Here is a 19979-nt window from a genome sequence, read left to right as displayed (position 1 = left end):
CTAACCCCACTAAATCCCTCCACCAAACACTAAAAATGCCAACATAACTCGAAAGGTGTCATAATTTAGCAAGCAACACTTAAAGACACCTTATTCAGGCTAATGACTGTTAATGACAGCGTAAAGTTAAAAACTTCAAGTAAAGTGTTACCAAACTTTCAAATTAAAGTGCTATTCGGCGCAGAGACGTTCCGAGGGCCGTAGTTCATCCAAACTTGGAAAAAATGTGATGAAAAAGTGTCAGAAATGAGAGTAATATGTAAAAATATTTACAAGTTTAGTGTTAAATTGTTAAAACCGTGTATATTTTTAATTGTTCAGAAAATGTTCTTAGTTTCTTGAAGGGGGGGCAGTTACGCGCATGCGCACTGTGTGGGAATCTGGGTTGAAAACGGGCAGCTATGCCTCGCGCCGCAGGAAACGGGCTGGACTCGTTGACTCGGAGCTTCGGCGGGAGAACCGGAGCAGAACCGGAGGACTGAACCGGACTTAACCACCTCCTCCTGTCCATTAACCCTTAACCGGCATCCGCTTTTCTCCTCCTTCTTCTTCTCCTTCTTCTTCCTCCGCGTCGTCGTCTGGTTCGGTTGTTCTGGTTCTCCGAGGCGTCGGTGGTCGATGTGTCCGTAGCCGCTAAATGTGTTGGAGGAACCCGGGCCTCGGGCAGTGAATGTGGGGCTAGCTTCAGGCGGGATTCACCATGGTGGCTCTGGTTCCCCAGAGCTGCTGGATGGGATGGACATGGACCGTATCAGTGCAGCTGCTGCTGGGGATTTTATGCTCCGTGAGGGGGGAGGAACAACCGTTCAGTGTGGAGGTAAGACACGTTCACCTCACCATTTACATTATAACATTAATATAGTGTTAACAGCATTTAGAACTACATTATTATAGTGTTTTTAAACCACATCTATCATTCATAACAACAATAATGTTGTAATGTTGTTGTTATAAATTTTTTACAACATTATTATTACAGTGTTTTTAATATCTATCACCTCACTGTAGCTCATCTTCATCTCTGTCCTGAACAACAACAACAACAGAGTCTTTGTGATGCCCAGCTGAGCTGTTCACACTTCTTTCACCTAGTGCTGGGCAATATATCGAGACTCAAGAAATATCAAGTTTTCTAATTTGGCGAGATAGAAAATGACAGTTTAGTTTATTGCATTGGATTTTGTAGTTGTTAATGGTGTTGTCGAACAAATCATTTCTGTTGAGATTTGTTTGTTCGTTTGCATCTATTGTTTTATTTGTTCGTTCGAAATAAATGTTATAAATAATATCGCCAATAACGATATATATATATATGTATTTTTTAATTTATAGCTTATTTTGTATTAAAATACTCATTTTAGAAATCTCTGATTTTGCTACTTCTCAGAACAGCATTTAAAGCTCAGTTTGATGGATTTCTGACCATCATCTAAACAAGCCACACTATAGAACTCACTCACACATGCTGTCCCTCAGAGGAGTGGTTCTCAACACATGATCTCATCCTGGGACCCATATTTTGCCACGGTCATTAATCGCGACCCACTTTTTTTTTTTTTAGAATTCAACCAACCAAATGTATTTTTTCAAAAATAGCTGTTGAAAACATATGATTTTTTTTTTTTTTTTTTAACATAAATCTATATATTTTTTTGTGCATCATGCATTTCAAAGCATGCCCTCGAAATAAAACTTTCTTTCAAAATAGAAGACAGGTCTAACATTTATTTATTTTTTGACCAGCTGTCCTTGACCCACCTAGTACAGGTCTGTGACCTTCTTTTGTGTCCCGAACCACTAGTTGAGAATCGCTGCCTTAGGGCAGAAAGAGTTTAAAGTGTCACATATTGATCAGCTGTTTGTTAATAAATGTGCCTGTGTGGCATTTTACATCAGCAAATTTACCCTGAATTGTGTTTTTCTGGTCAGACTTCATTTGAATTAGAAATATCAAGACTTATATCGTATATCGTCATTTTGAGGAAAAAATATTGAGATATAAGCTTTGGTCCTTATCGCCCAGCCCTATTTTCACCCATTTCCTCCTCTTCCTCACTTCCTTCCTCCTTAACAGTCTCACAATGAGGAAACAGTCTGTCTTAGTGAGGATTCTCTTTATTTAGTATAATTACACGTTTTAACCTAACAATCTGTGCGTGACTACTGTTATAATAATGTAATGTCATATACTAGTCATTGTCGTTGTGACTTTCAGCATCACATCACATGTAATCACTTGTTTTTGTAACAAAGAAAAGGTTCTCACAGGGTGTCAGGAGCCACACGAGGCTTGTTCTCATCTCCTGTTTCCAACTGCCTGCGCTGCCAGAGATAAACATCATCCTCTTAAAACACCTGTGTCAAACTCATGGCCCGGGGGCCAAATCTGACCCTTTGGAGCATCAAATTTGGCCCGTAGGAGAAAGTAATAATGACAGAAAAAAACATTGATTATTGTGAAAATGAAACTCAACAATATTTGCAGGTTCTCACTGATTCATTCCTGTACCTTGTGAAAATAATTTCTTTAAACCTGTTTTTAAACTGAATTATGTTTGAACATTGTTTTAGCTCCACACGCAATCTGTTCCATAATTTTACTCCACAAATTGACATACAAAAACTTTTATAAGTTGTTCGGACACTTAAAATCTTTAAATGTAATTTTTTTTTTTTTTTTATCATTTTAATCCTAAACAGTTGAAAAATTCAAAATTCTTACAAAATCCTTAAATATTCCTCAAATTATGACATATTTGCCTTAATTAAATAGAAATCGGTCACAAAATGTAGGAAATTTAGGCCCTATGTTACGAAGCGAGATTTCGTCTTATCGCACTAACTTCCGGGATTTAATCAGTATGTGTTGGCCTATGAAGCTCGCTAACGTCTCTGGAGCTAAATCGCCATAGTAACTTCGGCTGAATGACTAGCCTGGTTGGCACCAGGTTATGATCTGGCTAGGATCTGAGTGAGTGCTAAAGCCCCGCCTCCTGACCAATCAGTTCTCTTAGAAAACAACCTGGCTATTGTTAGAAGATCCTGGTTGGTGCAGATCTGACTTCTGCATTTAGGAAAAGAGATAATTATTGGATAAATTATTCCATTAAATTACTGATGACATCCTTTAGGAAAGATTTATATCTGATGTACTGATCTATAGTCAGCTGATGAAGCTTGTGTCTCCGTATGCGTGGACGGGTGAATTCATTAATTCATACTCTATAGTGAGGCTGACAGCATCAACAGGAACATACTACAGTGAAACAATGTGCTCTCATCCCAGTGTGTGTGTGATAAAAAGGTCTACTTGAATAGAAAAACACGTGTGTGCTGTAATAAAGTTTAACTGATCAGAGCGTTTATCATCCAATGGATTAATATCATAAATAATGTCACGCTTTTACGCATTCACTGAGTCGGCAATTCACTGCCAGCATTCCCTCCCGGTGCGCTGCACTAACGCTGTTGCTCTTCACTGTCATCATGGTTTTGAATCCATTATATTTGTTTAACATCATGAGCTGTTCCTTCATTGTTAAAAAAAAGGTCCCTCTGCCAGGTTTCTCCATTGTTGTGATTGGTCAGATGCTGCAATCTCTGCCCCTTTCACGTGAGCGTGCACGTAGCCAGGCTGAAAACACTTGGCTTAAATTAGTGTGTTGTTATCAAGATTCGTAGGACAACTTCTCTCTGACAGGGAATGTTTGGTTAGGCGAAGCCCGCTAACGGAGATGAATCCAGGATATAATTATCTAGATTTGTAGCATAATAATAATAATGGCTTGGATTTATATAGCGCTTTCTTCGAGGAGACTCAAAGCGCGTTACAGAAACCATTATTCATTCACACCAGTCACTCACACAGTCATACCGGTGGTGGTAAGCTACAATGTAGCCACAGCTGCCCTAGGGCAGACTGACAGAGGCATGGCTGCCATTTCGTGCCTACGGCCCCTCTGACCACCACCAACATTCATGCACACTCATAAAGTGCCTTGCCCAAGGACACAACGACAATGACTTGGTTAGAGCGGGATTTAAACCCCCAACCCTTCGGTTACTGGACAACCCACTCTATCATATATTGTTGGTTCCATATTTAGTATTTTATGTATACGTAGAAGTATAAACTTGGGCAAAATAATGATTTAATTATTATTGTTTTCCAGCATATAGTCCGTGGCCCACTTAAGATCAAACTGCTTTGTATGTGGCCCCTGAACTAACATGAGTTTGACACCCCTGGTTTAAAACCATCAGTAACCATCAACATGTCTGTGTTTTTCTCTCCACCACCTTTACATTAGTGTGTGTTACCATACACACACACACACACACACACACACACACACACACACACACACACACACACACACACACACACACACACACACACACACACACACACACAGGCTGTTGTTTTCGTCCACCCTTCCACACTTGGTGCTCAGCGTTGCCAGATCCAGTCCGTCCAGCTGCTACAGGTTATTCAGTTAAAAAAACTGGAGGTCACATGACAGACGGAGCACATTTATTCCTTTATTCAAAACTTTCACTAGGTTCTCAAACTTTTACTTTTTGGCTCAAGTCCCCCTTTCTCTGCAGGGCTCTACACTAACTTTTCCAGTGGTGGCACTTTTTCAGTTGGTCGCACCAGCACAGAATTTGGTCGCACCCTTTTTTGAACGGGGGGTGGGGTGGGGGGTACAGCATAGCTACGCATGCTGATGAATAGTTGACTTAACTGGCGTACCGTAGTTTTGTATGAAGTAAAGATTGGCAATGACGAGATATTTGCAAAATGTTTTCAGGTTTTAGTGACAATATTAAGTTTTTCTGCAACAAGCAGTGGCTGAAATAACTGGTCATTTATTTTATATAATTTTAAAAGAAGACTTAACTATTTTTTTCTTTTAATAACAGCAAAGCATAACAACAGGTTACTTGTATTCTGTTTTTTTTTATTTTGCAGAAATGCTGTACTTGAATTAACTTAACAGTAGCATAACCAACTTAGCATCTGCATTGCTTCACCCCATGGAATTAAATGGTTAAAGGGTCCAGCTCTTATAGTGGGGTCTCCTAACCCGGTTAGCCGCTCCGTCCAAAATAAGGTCAACCATACGCACACGCACGGATGCGACCAGACAAAATTTTCACTCGCATATGCGACCATTTTGGTCGCAGTCTCGAGCCCTGTCTCTTGTTTTTCAGTCCAAGTCCCCCCTTATGTCAGACAACTATATTTTACTCAGAATTATATGAAAAACAACTATTACAATGATGGAATGAAAGAGTGACAATAACACACATTTTAAAGAATCTCATTTTATAAATAAGAGAATGAAACAGTATTTAGTGCCTCCTGAATAGATTTATTTTTTCATTTTTTTACATTTATGGTCATTTCCTGCATGATGTGGAACCAACACTGACCTTTGTATTTTCAGTTCAAAGTCTAATCAAGATCATTTCTATCATCATTTTGTGTGTTTTTGGGGTCATTTTGTGTATTCTGTTGTTGTTTGTTCTTTTTATTATTCAGTACATTTTTCTCTTATTTTGTGTATTTCCGTTGTCGTTTTGTGAGTAGCTGGTAATATTTTGGATGATTATCATTTTTAACTTAAAATTAACATTACACAACCCTGCTTTCATTTGTTTATTTTCCGCTCTCTCTCTCTCTCTCTTAAGTACCCCCTGTAGTGCCATCACGTACCCCCATTTGAGAAACACTGCACTACACGTTAGCTGCAGTAGGCTGACATGCTTGGATCACTGTGTGTTTTCAGCCACATTCTGTGAGGAACTGAGCACTTATAACTTATTAACCATTATTATTAGACTGTAGTATTTCTTTACCCTTTTCTTATACACCCACTGTCTTTCTATTGTGAGCCTGAACATGTTATCAGCTTCCTTCCTCCTCTATATCAGGAGTTAGAGGAAATTACACTTCCAGTGAGAATATTTCTCACAGAGAAAGTTGTATAAGAAGCGTTATATATTTATATATATATCGGTGAATGATCACAGGTTGTGAACGTCTGGTGGAAACCATTTGTCTTGGAACTAGGGTTGTCACGATACTAGAATTTCAAACTCAATACCAATACTCAGGAGGAAAAAAAACGATACTCGATACCACGGTAGGGCTGGGCAACATGGCCTTTTTTAAATATCTCGATATTTTCAAGCTATATTACGATGTGCGATATATATCTCGATATTTTGCCCTTGCCTTGAGATGCTTTGAAGCATACAATTCAACCAGAATGGCGTTATTAAATATATATTAATGTTTTCTCTGTGATGTAATTGGGGATTCCCCTAACTATTATAGCATAACGTCCCTGTTATGTTTCTTTTTTCAGAGGCAAACCCTTAAATTAAGGTAAGTCAGTTAAACCCACAAATGTCACACAGGAACCTTTATTAACAGAGGCGTAGAGAACAGTATCATAATTTATAAAAGAAATTATAAACAATAAAAACAACTTCAGCTGACCAAAGTGCTGTACAGTTTTTTTATACTATAATTAACTATCAATTATTTATTATTACTGACAATTGTGAATTTATCAGATACCGAATATATAAACAGTTGCCACTATTAACACGCGCACACACGCACTCACACACACAAACACACGCACGCTGTAATGATGGCCTTCTGAGGACTGTCCCTTTAAGAGCCATGGTAACGTAAGGTCAGAACTGCCTTCTTCCTGATACATAAGGAGCGCATGTATGGAGTTTATTGTTAATTTTCTGTTACCGTCCTGTCTAAAACGACATCGAAGCAGTGTTTGATCTTCCCCTGCTTACAATAAATGTGCAGTGTGACGGTAACAAGTTATTTTGAGTCCTGTTCGTAACGTTATCGACTAGGAGTGTGACGATATCTAGATATGGCGATATATGGCAATATTTTTTCACAACCTTTTCCGCTTTTTCACTAAAATGTGCTGGTAGGTGTTCACAGAAATGTTGTCACCGTTTGTTGAAGGAATCAATATATTACATTTTCAAATTATTCTTTTTTTCGCTAACCAACTGATCTGTTGCGCAGGCCCCCCAGCAGCAGCACTAGCCATGCTGCAGCTGTGCCGACATCAGCTAGTGTTATGATGGGGTAGTGTGTTCAGCTGCATCTGAGGGGAGGGGCTGCACGTTTGTCTGTTTGTGTCTGCAGAAGCGAATAAAGTTGTCAATTGAAATACGCGAGGGGTAACAAAACTGGAGATGAACCATAGATATTAAGAGATGAACACGGCACTATTAGTATCGATACTTTAGCAAGTGTCCGATACTCACCTTTTGGTATCGATACTTTATTCAGTATCGAGTTTTTTGACAACACTACTTGGAAATGTGCAAAAATATAAATAGTTACACATAAATACACTTAAGTTTCAAAAAAACAACCAACTATAGCTATAGTTTTTACATTTTTTCATGAGGAGGTTTTTCATACATTTCGATTAGTGCTGCACAATTTGGGGAGATTTTGCGATTGCGAACATGTACAATATTGCGATTTGATAAATGGTGTAAATAATTACGTAGTGTGGGATTTTTAACCAGATTATGACATATTAGTCAGTTTGCTACACTTGCTGGATATCTAGTTGTATGTTTTATGGGTTAAAATAGCGTGTAAATGGGCATGTGAGGTACATCTGGGTCATATCGGGGCGTGATTTTAAATAAAGAAAAAGACAAACCTTTCAGATTACTTTTTCTGATTCAGGAAATGAATTTTCGAAATCATGGAAAATCCAAGGTCCCAATTTTGGAAGTCGGCAGGTTAACGCTATAATCACACACCAGATTACGCTGCGAGAAATGTGCACTTAATAGGCACTCAGCTAGGTTTAGGAACCCAAACCCAGTACGAGTATGACACTGGTTCCTATGTAAACGCTAGTAACAGGAACAAATATTTCCTTGCCTCTTTTCATGACGTGTTACTTGATTTAATTCCGATTAATAAGGTTCTGAATCAATTAATCACGATTCAATTTCCATTCAGTATTAATTTTTTAATTTTTTCACATTTTACTTTGATATTAATAAGACGGTTCCAAACTTCTGACTTAAGTTGGGGCATCTTACCCAGCGGAGCTTTGTCTATATTCACCATGTTTGCCCTGAATGAACTCTCACGTGGTACAGTAGTCGACTATATCGCAAGACTACTGTGGTTAAGGTAAAAAAAAAACAAAAAACAAAAGCATCACCTATGAATTGATTTTGAAAAATGTCAATAAAATAGTCCATGACACATTTTTTACTCAGCCGTAGCAGTAATTAGTCAGCATAATCGATTATGTCGACTACAAAAAAAATCTTAGGAATTTATAGCATAGACGAAAAACCCAACCCTACACTCAGCCATCACTTTAAACATGAAATTGTTTTATTGGTATATAGGGCCCGTTTTTTCCACTTTAATTTTTTAAATTCTGTTTTTTTTAAAAATATTTCTCATTTTTTAAAGAAAATATTAGTTTTTAACTCCTGTGAGGAAACAAAATAAATAAAAAAAACTCATAATTAAACAAAAAATTATGTACAAAATAAAGTACACACAATTAAAAGGTAGATATAAATTGTAGTGTCATGGATTATTCTGACTTCTCATATGTTATATAAAGATGTATGAGAACAGCATTAATGTCACCTGATTTCCTCTCAGGGATCAATGGTTTACTGAATATGATCAGGTTTATTAATTAAGTTCTATACAACTTAGTTTAAATTAACCTAATTTAAATTATCCTATCTTCTGTGTAATGTGGAATTTGACGTTGACTAAGTGTTGCACTTTGTTACTTTTGTCCTCTATAGTCAGGACAAAAGTACTGTAACACCATGCAATACACTGAAGTTAAAAAACAAAAGAAAACAAAACACCTTTTTTAGGAAAACAACAAAACAAAACAATGTTCTGGCTAGTAAGCCATGCACTCTAAATAAAAAAGATATTATATTTTTCATTGCTTAATTAAAAAAAAAAAAAAAATCAATTAAGTATAAACTTAGATTGTTTTCATTATTGGGTTTCATTAGTTATTTTTTTATTAATTAATTATTTCAACATGCATTTTACTGTAGCTTTGATGAGATGTTAGAATGTAACATTCTAATAACGTTGCTCCAACGGACTTTTATTTTGTAAACCGGAAGTTCCCACTGAAACGGTTGTACTTGAGGTAGCTTGCTGACTGTGAATGTGTACCTATGGACAAAAGGCTGGAATAAAAAGAACTAAAAGACAACATGGACTGAGTTATTCTTAGTTAGCCAGGCATAACAGTTCGAACACTGAGCAGGTGAAGATGATTAAATCTGATCACGTTTTCATGGAGCACCGCTGCGCTACATGAAACACGGGCGGAGCTTTACAGGCACAGCAAAGTTAAACTGGCACTAGTGAGGAGTCAGTGATTATTTGTGTTGTTTTAGAGGGTGTTTGTGGTGGTTTAAGATGAGTTTAATGCAGCCATGACAGGAGGAGAGAGGGCGATGCTACTAATAAGCCGTCCCTGGAAACATTTCCCCATAAAAAACGTTCTTTGCACAACAGTGACAGCGTTTCATGCCGATTTTGTCCATTCCCACCTTTAAACGGTTTTATTGGTCGATTCGGTGATTCCGTCTGTGATTCCATTAACGTGGATTTTATAGGGCCCTATGGTCCCAAACCATGTTAGTGAGGTCCATGTTATAGAGATTTATCAATGTCACTTTCACTGAAATACTGTTTGCATTAAAATCCTGTGCAGCCGTGTGATCACGTAGTGGCACATTTTAAAAGAGATCAGTGAAATTTGACAAATTCGTTTGTTTGCATTTCTTTCTAGACATCACTTGTTTACTGGAAAATAGTGTCTAAATGTGTGATTTTGTCTTAAAACATACATGTGAAGTATATTTGTGTCATTCTAAGACTTGATTTAAAAATAAAATCAGTTTTCAGTTTGTTTTTTTTAAATTTCAGAATGTGAATTCTTCATTTTTTTGTGCCTAGAAGACAAAATAGTTCTGTGATCCTATACAATCTTTAGTTTGACACTGTTGGACCTTCTAGTGTTTTAAAAGATTCCGACATGAATTATTGAACTATAATAAAAGGTTTGTACACTTGACTCATCCTTAGCTTTAGCTTTAGCAGCAGCTGTTTGAACTCTGTGAACTGGTTTTCATCTTCCTCCTGTTTTTATATATTTATTTTTATATGTGTGTGTTTTCACCTCCACCACATGTTACAGAGGATAATGATAAGGACATGGATGAGCGCCACCGCTAACTAGCAGGTGTGGTTAGCGGTATGTAGCCTAGCATGTAATTGCTGGTCACTGCGGTCTCAAAAGCACTTTCTCTGATTGGAAGAGACTTCATGGCTTTTTCTTTCCTTTCCTTCCACTCAGAGCTCTGTCTGTCAGCACACTGATAACACACACGCACGCACGCACACACACACACACACACACACATTAATACTAAGTCACATGTGTCACAGTGTGTGTGTTCACTCCTCAAACTCACCAAGCTTTTGTTTTCTATTGTAACCACTACACAAAGTCATTAACAACGACACTGAGTGAAGTCCTTATTGATATTATGTGTTTGTGTTCACACTATGATATGAAACAGACTAATTACTAGCCACATAATGAGGATTTGATGTGTTCTTTTGTCTAACAGTGCTCATTATTAAGAGATTTCATTAGTTCTGTTCTCTCATTGTGACAAGCATCTTTATTTTTAATGAGCTTGGCTTGTTTTTGCCATTTAGTGGGTGGTGAAGGTGTCACATGTGGCTCCTCCCCTGAGGCCCCTTGGAAAAACAATATAATATTGTACGTACAGCACATATATTATTGTATGTAATTTCTTAAAGAAATTGTTTTTTTTTTTAGATAGATTAGGTACAGTAGCTGATAGGGATGTAACGTTTCACTCAACTCCCGATACGATTCGATTCACGATACTGGGTTCACGATACCATTCTGTAAAACAATTTACTTAAAGCAATTTAAGTAAAAATAAATCTTGAATGAAATAAATAAAGGAATAATACAAATGAAGAAGAAGCCTATTAATTTAAATTCTGGTTCTATAGTAAACAATGCAAAACTGCATAATTGTTAATTTTTCTTTTTAAAAGTGCAACTGAAAATGTATTCTGTGTCTTAACAATTGGACTTTAAAAAAAATAATGTCATTGCACTGATTTACGTCAGATACTTGTTAGGACCAGTAGAGGGCGCTGGTAACCCAGTGGTCGGTTGGCATGCAGAAATTCTTGCAGTGAAGAAGAGATGCTATGCTAGCAGACAGAGCTAATAGAAAAACGTGACTTTTACAGATATTCACGTAATATTACAGATATTCTTTCGGTGCTAAAGGGGTAATGAATCATTTATTAACATGTTTAAGTGTAGAAGGCGACCAGAAGGAAAGTAGTAGCAGATTCCGCCCGCCGGTACACTGCTGGACAAGAGAAGGGATAAATATATAGCGCCCTCTGCTGTTTAAAAAAAGTACTGCGATTTAATTTTCAAAGTATCGATGTCAATCGTGATACCTATGAATTGATTTTTAACTGCCTCACGATTAATCATTACATCCCTAGTAGCTGATAAATAATAATAAATGTAAAGCCTTCCATTTCATCATCTTACTATACTATACTTTCCTACTATTAAACTTCCTCAAATTGTACCGAACATGCTAAATAGACCTAATAGTCAACTACTGTTTTTAATTGTGTATTCATATGCTTCAGATGAGTTACAGAAGCCTGGAGGGTTTCACTGAAATCACATTTAAATGGCCGTTTGCTTCACTTCACAGTTTTACATGAAAAATACAAGTACATGAGGCTTTAGTCCGTGTCATAGAGATATTCAAATGTAATTTACAGTGAAATACCATCAAGCGCGTATGATTACGTAGCACAAGATTTTAAGCGACATAAAGTACAAAAATGACAAAAAATAAATAAAACTCGAACAAAAATACAAAAAAGTGACTAAAAATACATAAAAGGACAGAAACTTTTTAAAAAGGACAACAAAATTACACAAAAATTACTCCAAAAACACACAATATTAAATGTGGGAGTTCATTTGATATTTAACTAGAGGGAGGGGCTCATTTATACATCGAAGGCAAATAATAGAAATTACAGTTAAAAATAAGCCTGCTAATGAATGAATCAACATACATAAATACTGATAGATGCAGCTAGAGATGCACAGTTTTATCAGCCCCTTATCAGTGCTGATATTAGATGAATATCTAATTAGAAAAGGATTTAAAAATAATGAAGTTTGAATTCTGCTGCTAAAAATAAGAACAACATGAATCTGATCTCCAATAGTTTTATAGCAAAAATGTGTATTTGTTCAAATATTTCTGACATGATTTTAGTCCAGTATCGTTGACCTAAAGCTAGAAGCAGAGAGATGAGTGAACTCTGGTGACCTATGGTCTTTGTCAGACTCAGTGTTTACATCATCATCATCATCATCTGATGGTGACATCAGAGTGAGTGAGAGGAGGAATCCCTGCTACAGCTCATATTACTGTAGTTTATCATTTGAATAATAAAGTAGCTGCTGTGTCTCTGCAGGTCACATGGTACAACTTTTAATGTCAATTCATAGAGAAATGTGGCACAACTTTTATTTCCTCACATTAGCAGAGCCTCTTTAAACATTTGTTTTGTTTCTGTATCACATGTCATTGCAGGCTATTCAACTCCCTGAAATACACTGAACTATTCAAATTAATTCCATATTTCTCAGCTGTATTTGCACCAAACACACACGTTGAGAAAATGCAAGATTTTGCGTCCATTTGCTAAGTTTCCAGATATCAGATTACAGTGGAAATTTGCATTTACATGTGTGATATTGTTCCAAAAGATGTTGGTGAGGCTAGGGATGGGCAATATATCAAGATTCTAGATATGTTGAGATTTCTATTTTGGTGATATAGAAAATATAGAAAATTGCTGCTTTCTCTACTGCTCAGAACAGCATGAAAAGCTCAGTTAGATAGATTGATGACCTTCTCCTAAACAAGCCACATAGAACTCACTCACACATGCTGTCCTTTAGAGGAGAAACAGACTAAAGTGGCACATATTGTGCTGCTGTTTGTTAATAAATGTGCCTGTGTGGCAAATTTAACCCAGAATTGTCTTTCTTGTGAGACTATTGAGTTAAAAATATCAATATTTATATCGTCTATCAACATTTTGAAGGAAAATATCGATATAAGTTTTGGTCAATATCTCTTAGACCTAGGTGATGGTTTAGTTTGTCATATTTCCATTTAAGAATGTCAAGTCTGTTAAATCGACTCATATTATGTTAGATTTGCACGATAATTGACATTTCCATCTCTCTGTCCTCTAGTTTACCAAGATAAATTGTGTAAATGTTTGATGTGATTTTCCCAAAACATGCACGTGAGGATATATTCAGTGTCAGATTGAATTTTCCACTTGATTTTGTTCACATTAACAGTATTGCCATTTCTGTTTGAGGAAGTGAATTCTGTTTTTTGGCAGCCACGGTAAATGGGAGGCTCTACATCAGCATTAGCAACATCTCCGTATTTAGCTGTAATCTGTTATCAGTTTACGTTGTCCTCTATTATTGACGAATCGTATTTATGTCATTTACATGTTAAAGCAGTTTGTGAAGAACATTAAATCAAGCAGTGATCGATTATTATCCCAAATAATCAGGAAGTGTTGAGTTTCTTTGGCCATTTTCAGATTTTTTTTGTGTGATTTTGGAGTTAATTTGTGCATTTCTGTCAAATTTGAGATTTTTTCTATCATTTGTGTGTATTTTTGTTTTATTTTCCTGTAATTTTGTTAATTCTTGCTGTTTTTTGTGTTTATGGATACATCTGTGTGTTTTTGTTGTCATTCAATGTAGTTTTTTGTCAATTATTATATATTTCTGTCATTTGTGTGGATTTTTGTTGTTATTTTCCTGTATAGTTGTTCATTATTCTTGTCCTTTGCGTGTTTTTGGAGTCAGTTTGGGTTTTTTGTATTTTTTCCTCCTCCATTACTGAACGCTTCATGTGTCTAAACTCACTTTCTGAGAGTGCTTTATCATCAGGACACACACACACACACGCACGCACACACGCGCACACACACACACACACACACACGCACGCACGCACGCACGCACGCACGCACGCACGCACGCACGCACGCACGCACACACACACACGCACACACTTGTTTAATGCGGACCATGTCCAGCGTCTCCATGGCCCCATTAGGACAAAATGTCACAAAAATGTCACATATAAATGTCAGGGCCTGATCCTCCATACTGATCAGATCACAGCTGCTTTCTGTGGGCGTCACATTTGAATATGATGATGGAAAACGACGCACAAACAGATTTATTATTGCTTTAAATCGGGGGGGTCCAACTCATTTGGATAAGTTTGATCTGAAGTGGGCCCCACAGGTTGGGAATCAAAACCAAACAATTTCCACATTACTGCTTAGCGCTAATTACATATAAAGCACCGACTATATCCAAACAATTGGTGACAGCTAGTGACTATATTTATTTAATTTGGGGAAATTTTGTCAAATAATTTGAGGATTGAGCAGAATTTTAGATTCTTTCAATAATTTCAATAATTTGAGAGTAAAAATGATTTACATCATGAAAACTTAGTTTTATTGAATTTGTTATGAATTCAATGAAACGCCACTTGAATAATTGTAAAGTTCTACTTCCAAATAAATCTGTTGAAATATTACGGTTGTATTTAAAGTGTGTTATTTTACATGGAGGTCAATATTTATGTTTGGATATGATAGAATGATTTACATTTTTTTTTCTGCTTAATTACAACAAATAATTCCGATGAAAAGTTTGGATTTTTTTAATATTGCCAAAATTCCTGAGCTTAAGTTCCTGTGGAAATTTGTCAGATATTTTACACAGCTTTGCAACCCTACAGAGATATACACATATACTGTACATCATTTGGTCATTTTCACTGTTTTCTCGGACATTTTTACTTTCCCCAGCAGAACGATTTGGATGTTTTTAGGGGCCGGATTTGTTTTATTGTATGATTTAAAAACAATGGAGCGGGCACACACACACACGTCAAACAGCTGTGCATGTGATGCACCATGTGACCTCCTAATGTTACAGCTGTCAGTCACATTAAACATTTAGAAGAAGCTCAGAGGGCTGAGGATGTGACACGGAGAAGCAAACATGACATTAGCGTTAGCGTTAGCTGAGAGAGACACCCCAGTGAGGAGAAAAGCTGTTTGACTAACACTGCCAAATGACGTCAGCAGCGTGTGTGTGTGTGTGTGTGTGTGTGTCTGTGTCTGTGTCTGTGTCTGTGTGTGTGTGTGTGTGTGCATGGGTGGCTCATTGTACAGAGGACAGTTTGTCTAAATCTGAGACTTTTATAACAGAACTGTGATTGTATCTGATCTGAGAGTCACATGATCAACATTTGTGACATCATTAGAATAACGACCAATCAGAACATTAACACAGGAAACAACAAAGAAGGCTTTGTGTGATTTATGCTCATTTTAATCTATTGGTTTGGTTTGGTATTACTTTTGTTGTTGTTTTGGAGTCATTTTGTATATTTGTGTTGACATTTAATATTGCTTTTTGTCACTTTCTATATTTTTTTTATTATTTGTGTGTAATTTTGTTGTAATTTTCCTGTATTTTTATTCATTATTGTTGTCATTTTGTGTGTTTGTTCTGGAAGTCATTTTGGGTATTTCTGTTGTCATTTGATGTACTTTCCTGTCTAATTCCATATTTCTCTGTCATTTGTATGTATTTTTGTTCTTTTGTTGTCATGCTCCTCTATTTTTGTTCTTTTTTGTTGTTTTTTGTGTGTTTTTGGAACCATTTTGAGGATTTATATTTTTGTCATTATGTATTCTTGTCCTTTTGTGTGTTTTTGTTGCCATTTTTAAGATGTGTGTGTTCTGGAAGTCATTTTGGGTATTTCTGGTGTCACTCCATGTAGTATTCTGACAATTTCTATATTTTTCTGTCTTTCTTGTGTATTTTTGTTTTTTCAATGTCATTGTCCTGTGTTTCTGTTCGTTTTTGTTATTCATTTGTGTATTTTTGTTGTTTCGTTGTCATTGTCCTGTGTTTCTGTTCGTTTTTGTTCTGATGTGCTTTTGTTTAGTTTTTTTTGTGCGTTTACTAAATTAAACCAATTGCCCTCGAACTGGCAGTTTCTCATGTCAGCTCTACATAAACGTTGTGTTACTATTGATTTCAAAATAAAACGTAAAGTGGTAAATTAGAGAAGTGCATGTGCTGAGTGGCGTTGCGGTTACCATGACAACGCCACCACCCCAGTGTCCAGTGGTTGGCTAATACATTATTAAAGAAAGAATGGTTCATGCTAACACACACACACGCACGCACACACACACACACACACACACACACCGTGTGTGGTAAAACTGAGAATAAACTGTGGATCACATGATGTTACTAGACATGGTTTATGTAGCATGACTCATTAAAACCAGTGCTTTCCCTTCCAACAATAGTTACTTGTGGCATTTAAGACTCGGGGCAAGGTCTTTTACTTTGTGTGTGTTTGTGTGTGTGTGTGTGTGTGTGTGTGTGTTGTGTGCTAGCAGGGAGCTAATTGGTTCCAGCATTCCTCTGTGTAAATCATTCCCTGATTCGATTGGACGAGCAGAGCAGAAAGCCACCGCTGATAAGTGCTCGCCTCAAGCAAACCATATTCTTCTCCATCAACACTTGACCTCACACAGCCACTAAACACACACTAAGAATAAACTATAAAACAGAAATAAAACAAGAACAACACTTGTATATCATGGATTCAGAGGCTCAGACTTTATGATTCAACATTTTCACTGTTCCTTATCTTCCACTGTTTGAATAATTTACTGCTATTAAACTTCCTGATATCATACCAAGGATGTTAAATAGGGTTAACAGAGTCTTCTACTGTTATTAATGCTTCAGATGTATTGACATAAACAAGTAAATTACGCTGAAATCATCAAGATTGTCATGAGAAATTTTTATACGTTTGCTACATTTGTAGACGCTCACCCACAGAAATACACAAAATACGACCACAAAAATACACAAAAAATTACCAAAATCCCAATATTGCAACAAAAATGCACAAAATGACTCGTAAAGACACAAAAGTTTTCAGTTTTTTGTTGTAATTTTGTTGTTTTATGTATTTTTGAAGAAATTTTTATAATTTTGCGTATATTTTTCTATTATTTTGTGCATATTTTTGTTGTGATATTGTGACTTTAGAGTCATTTATATGTATTTCGTTGTCACATTATGTGGTTTCGAAGTAGTTTTGGGGGTTTTTTTTTGTTAAGAAATTTGATCTGTTTGCGACACTTGTAGACACCCATCCACTCGTTTTACACAACAATGTAGTGAGGGTTTAGTCCATGTCATTGGGATACTTTTATTTCAGTTTGCATGAAATCCTGAAATTGTTTCATTGAATTATTCACAGTTATATGGACTTAATTTACAATTAAAATTGTGCCGTTTAAAATCCAGCAAAGAATGTTTCAGTTAGTGTATTTAGTTAGTGTCCAGTCCTTTGTGTGTGTTTACGCTACTTTTATACTTTGTAAAAACACTTTGTTTTTTGTGACTTTATTCTCCTCAGCTGATGAAAAACACATGTTCACACAACACCATGAATAAGTCATGTGTTATTTCAGTCTAATTGGCCCTGAAACGTGACCCAGCGTTAGCGTTAGCATCACGCTGCGTTGCTAACAGAGCAGCAGCTCATCTATAATGAGTGATTCTGTCTCCTTGGCCTTTAAACAGCCTTTAATTATTATACCACCGTCTCAGTCCCAGGTGAGCCCCAGCAGGAAGGTAGAGCCACTAACATGAGATCTGAGGGTCACATGATCATCATTCATATCAGCATTATAATAACGACCAATCAGAGCATTAACACAGGAAATAACTAAGAGTTTGTTGTTGTTTTATGTTTTTTTTTTTGTCCCAAAATAACAGAAAATATACAAAACAACAACAAAATGACATAAAAAGACTCAACATAAAAAGAAAACAACAATACACACAAAGGGCCTATGTTACAAATCTATATTGGATTAATCTCCGTGAGCTGGCTTCAACTAACCAAACATTCCCTGTCAGACAGGAGCTATCCTACGACTGTAGATCACCTACGATCACAACACGCTAATTTAAGCCAAGTTATTACAGCCGCGCTACGTGAAAGGGGTGGAGATTGCAGCGTCTGACCAATCAATGGAGGGAACTGGCAGACTGAGTGTCTTTACAATGAATGGAGGAACAGCTAACGATTTTAAACAAATATAATGAATATAAATTCATGATGACAGTGAAGAGCAACAGTGTAAGTGCAGCGCACAGCAGGGGGCGGAGCTTTTATACTCGCTCAGATCTGATCCACTTCATAACTTGGTAGCGACCAGGTTGCTGAAGTTTAAAATGATGAATAATTAAAATCCATAATTCAGACCAAAGACAACCCTGTTGTTACAGAAAAGGCAGGAATGAGAGAACACAGGCAGGAAGCTGCTGACACTGTTAATGTGTAAAAGTGTGAGATTATTTATGATATGAATCCATTGGATGTCAACAGACAGCGCTCTGCAGTTAAACTTTATTACAGCACACACGTGGGATGAGAGCACATTGTTTAACTGTAGTATGTCTCTGCTGAGGCGGTCAGCGTATGAATGAATGAATTAATTAATTCACCCGTCCGTGCATACGATCGACACACAGACTTCAACAGCTGACTTTAAATCAGTATATCAGATATAAATCTATATCTTTCCTAAAGCATGTCATCGGTTAATGAAAGGATTGCATTTATAATTATTAATCTTATTTCCTAAACTCAGCTGTCAGATCTGCACCAACCAGGATCATCTATCAATGGGCAGGTCGTTTTTATAAGAGATCTGATTGGTCAGGAGGCGGGGCTTTAGGACTCGCTAACATCCAAGCCAGAGCATTAATGCAGCGGCGCTGTTTTTGGCCGTGTGCTGTTCTCCCCCTGTACTTAAGTCAGTTGCCTTCATCTCAGTTACGCACTCTGGGTGGAGCAGCCCTGAATTGTGGGCGTTCCCATTCAAATCTGGCTTTACACACATTCTCAGGTGTGCGTTAGTCCTTTTCCTCTTACGCGCTACTAACCCTGGAATAAGTGCAGCGCCCCAATAAGGTGAAACATTGTATTGCACTTTAGATGAAGCTTCTTACATTTGAAGCCACACCGACTTGTGCGTTGGGAAGCAGCAGCTGAATCACACAGCAGCAGCTGAGTGATCACAGCTGCTGCTGTGTGATTAATTAAAACTCTGACAGACGCAGACTTATGTCCATGTTGGTCACAGTGATTCAACTACTTTCATACTATGTCCAACGTAAAGTCACAGTTTGATCCACTACAGAGTGAAACAAGCTGTCATATGCGGATGAGGATGGACCACAAACTGTTCCCACACATATTTTAATGAGGCTCAACTCAGGTCGCTTTAAACTATTTATATTTAAAACTGTGTATTATGGAAGCCAATAGTTGTGTTTCACTGCAAACATCCCTCTGTATTAAAGCAGGACGCTTTAATTATGATCTGATCAATAATCTGATCAAATCAACCTGTTACATTGTTTATCAAATTAAAAGTGAACTTTATCATTTTCACAGATTTCAATGACATTTACAAGGGTTGGGAAAACTCCATGTTCCGTGATTTCTAGACAGCCCAAAAAAATGTCAGCTGCCTGGACCGGAGAATACGAGCAGGAGAGAAGTGCGTAACTGTAGGCGCGCAAAAAAGCACTTAAGTCCAGACGGGAAAATAGACCCCATAGTGATTAAGC

General features: G+C 37.0%; 1 protein-coding gene across 2 annotated transcripts in view; it reads left to right on the top strand.

Moving 5' to 3' along the window:
• The first annotated feature begins 384 nt into the window (after positions 1 to 384).
• Positions 385 to 19979, top strand: part of mmp16a (matrix metallopeptidase 16a (membrane-inserted)) — an 83227-nt gene continuing 63632 nt past the window's right edge. For both annotated transcript variants that reach the window (XM_028434587.1, XM_028434588.1), the window contains exon 1: positions 385 to 817. In XM_028434587.1, coding sequence (XP_028290388.1) covers positions 701 to 817 — 117 coding nt within the window. In that variant the 5' untranslated portion in view covers positions 385 to 700. The remainder of the gene's footprint in view (positions 818 to 19979) is intronic.

Source organism: Gouania willdenowi, chromosome 20 (genome assembly GCF_900634775.1).
Source record: "Gouania willdenowi chromosome 20, fGouWil2.1, whole genome shotgun sequence".
In the NCBI taxonomy this organism is placed as follows: Eukaryota; Metazoa; Chordata; class Actinopteri; order Blenniiformes; family Gobiesocidae; genus Gouania; species Gouania willdenowi.
Note: the sequence above shows the minus strand (reverse complement) of the source record. Positions and strands in the feature narration are given on the sequence as shown.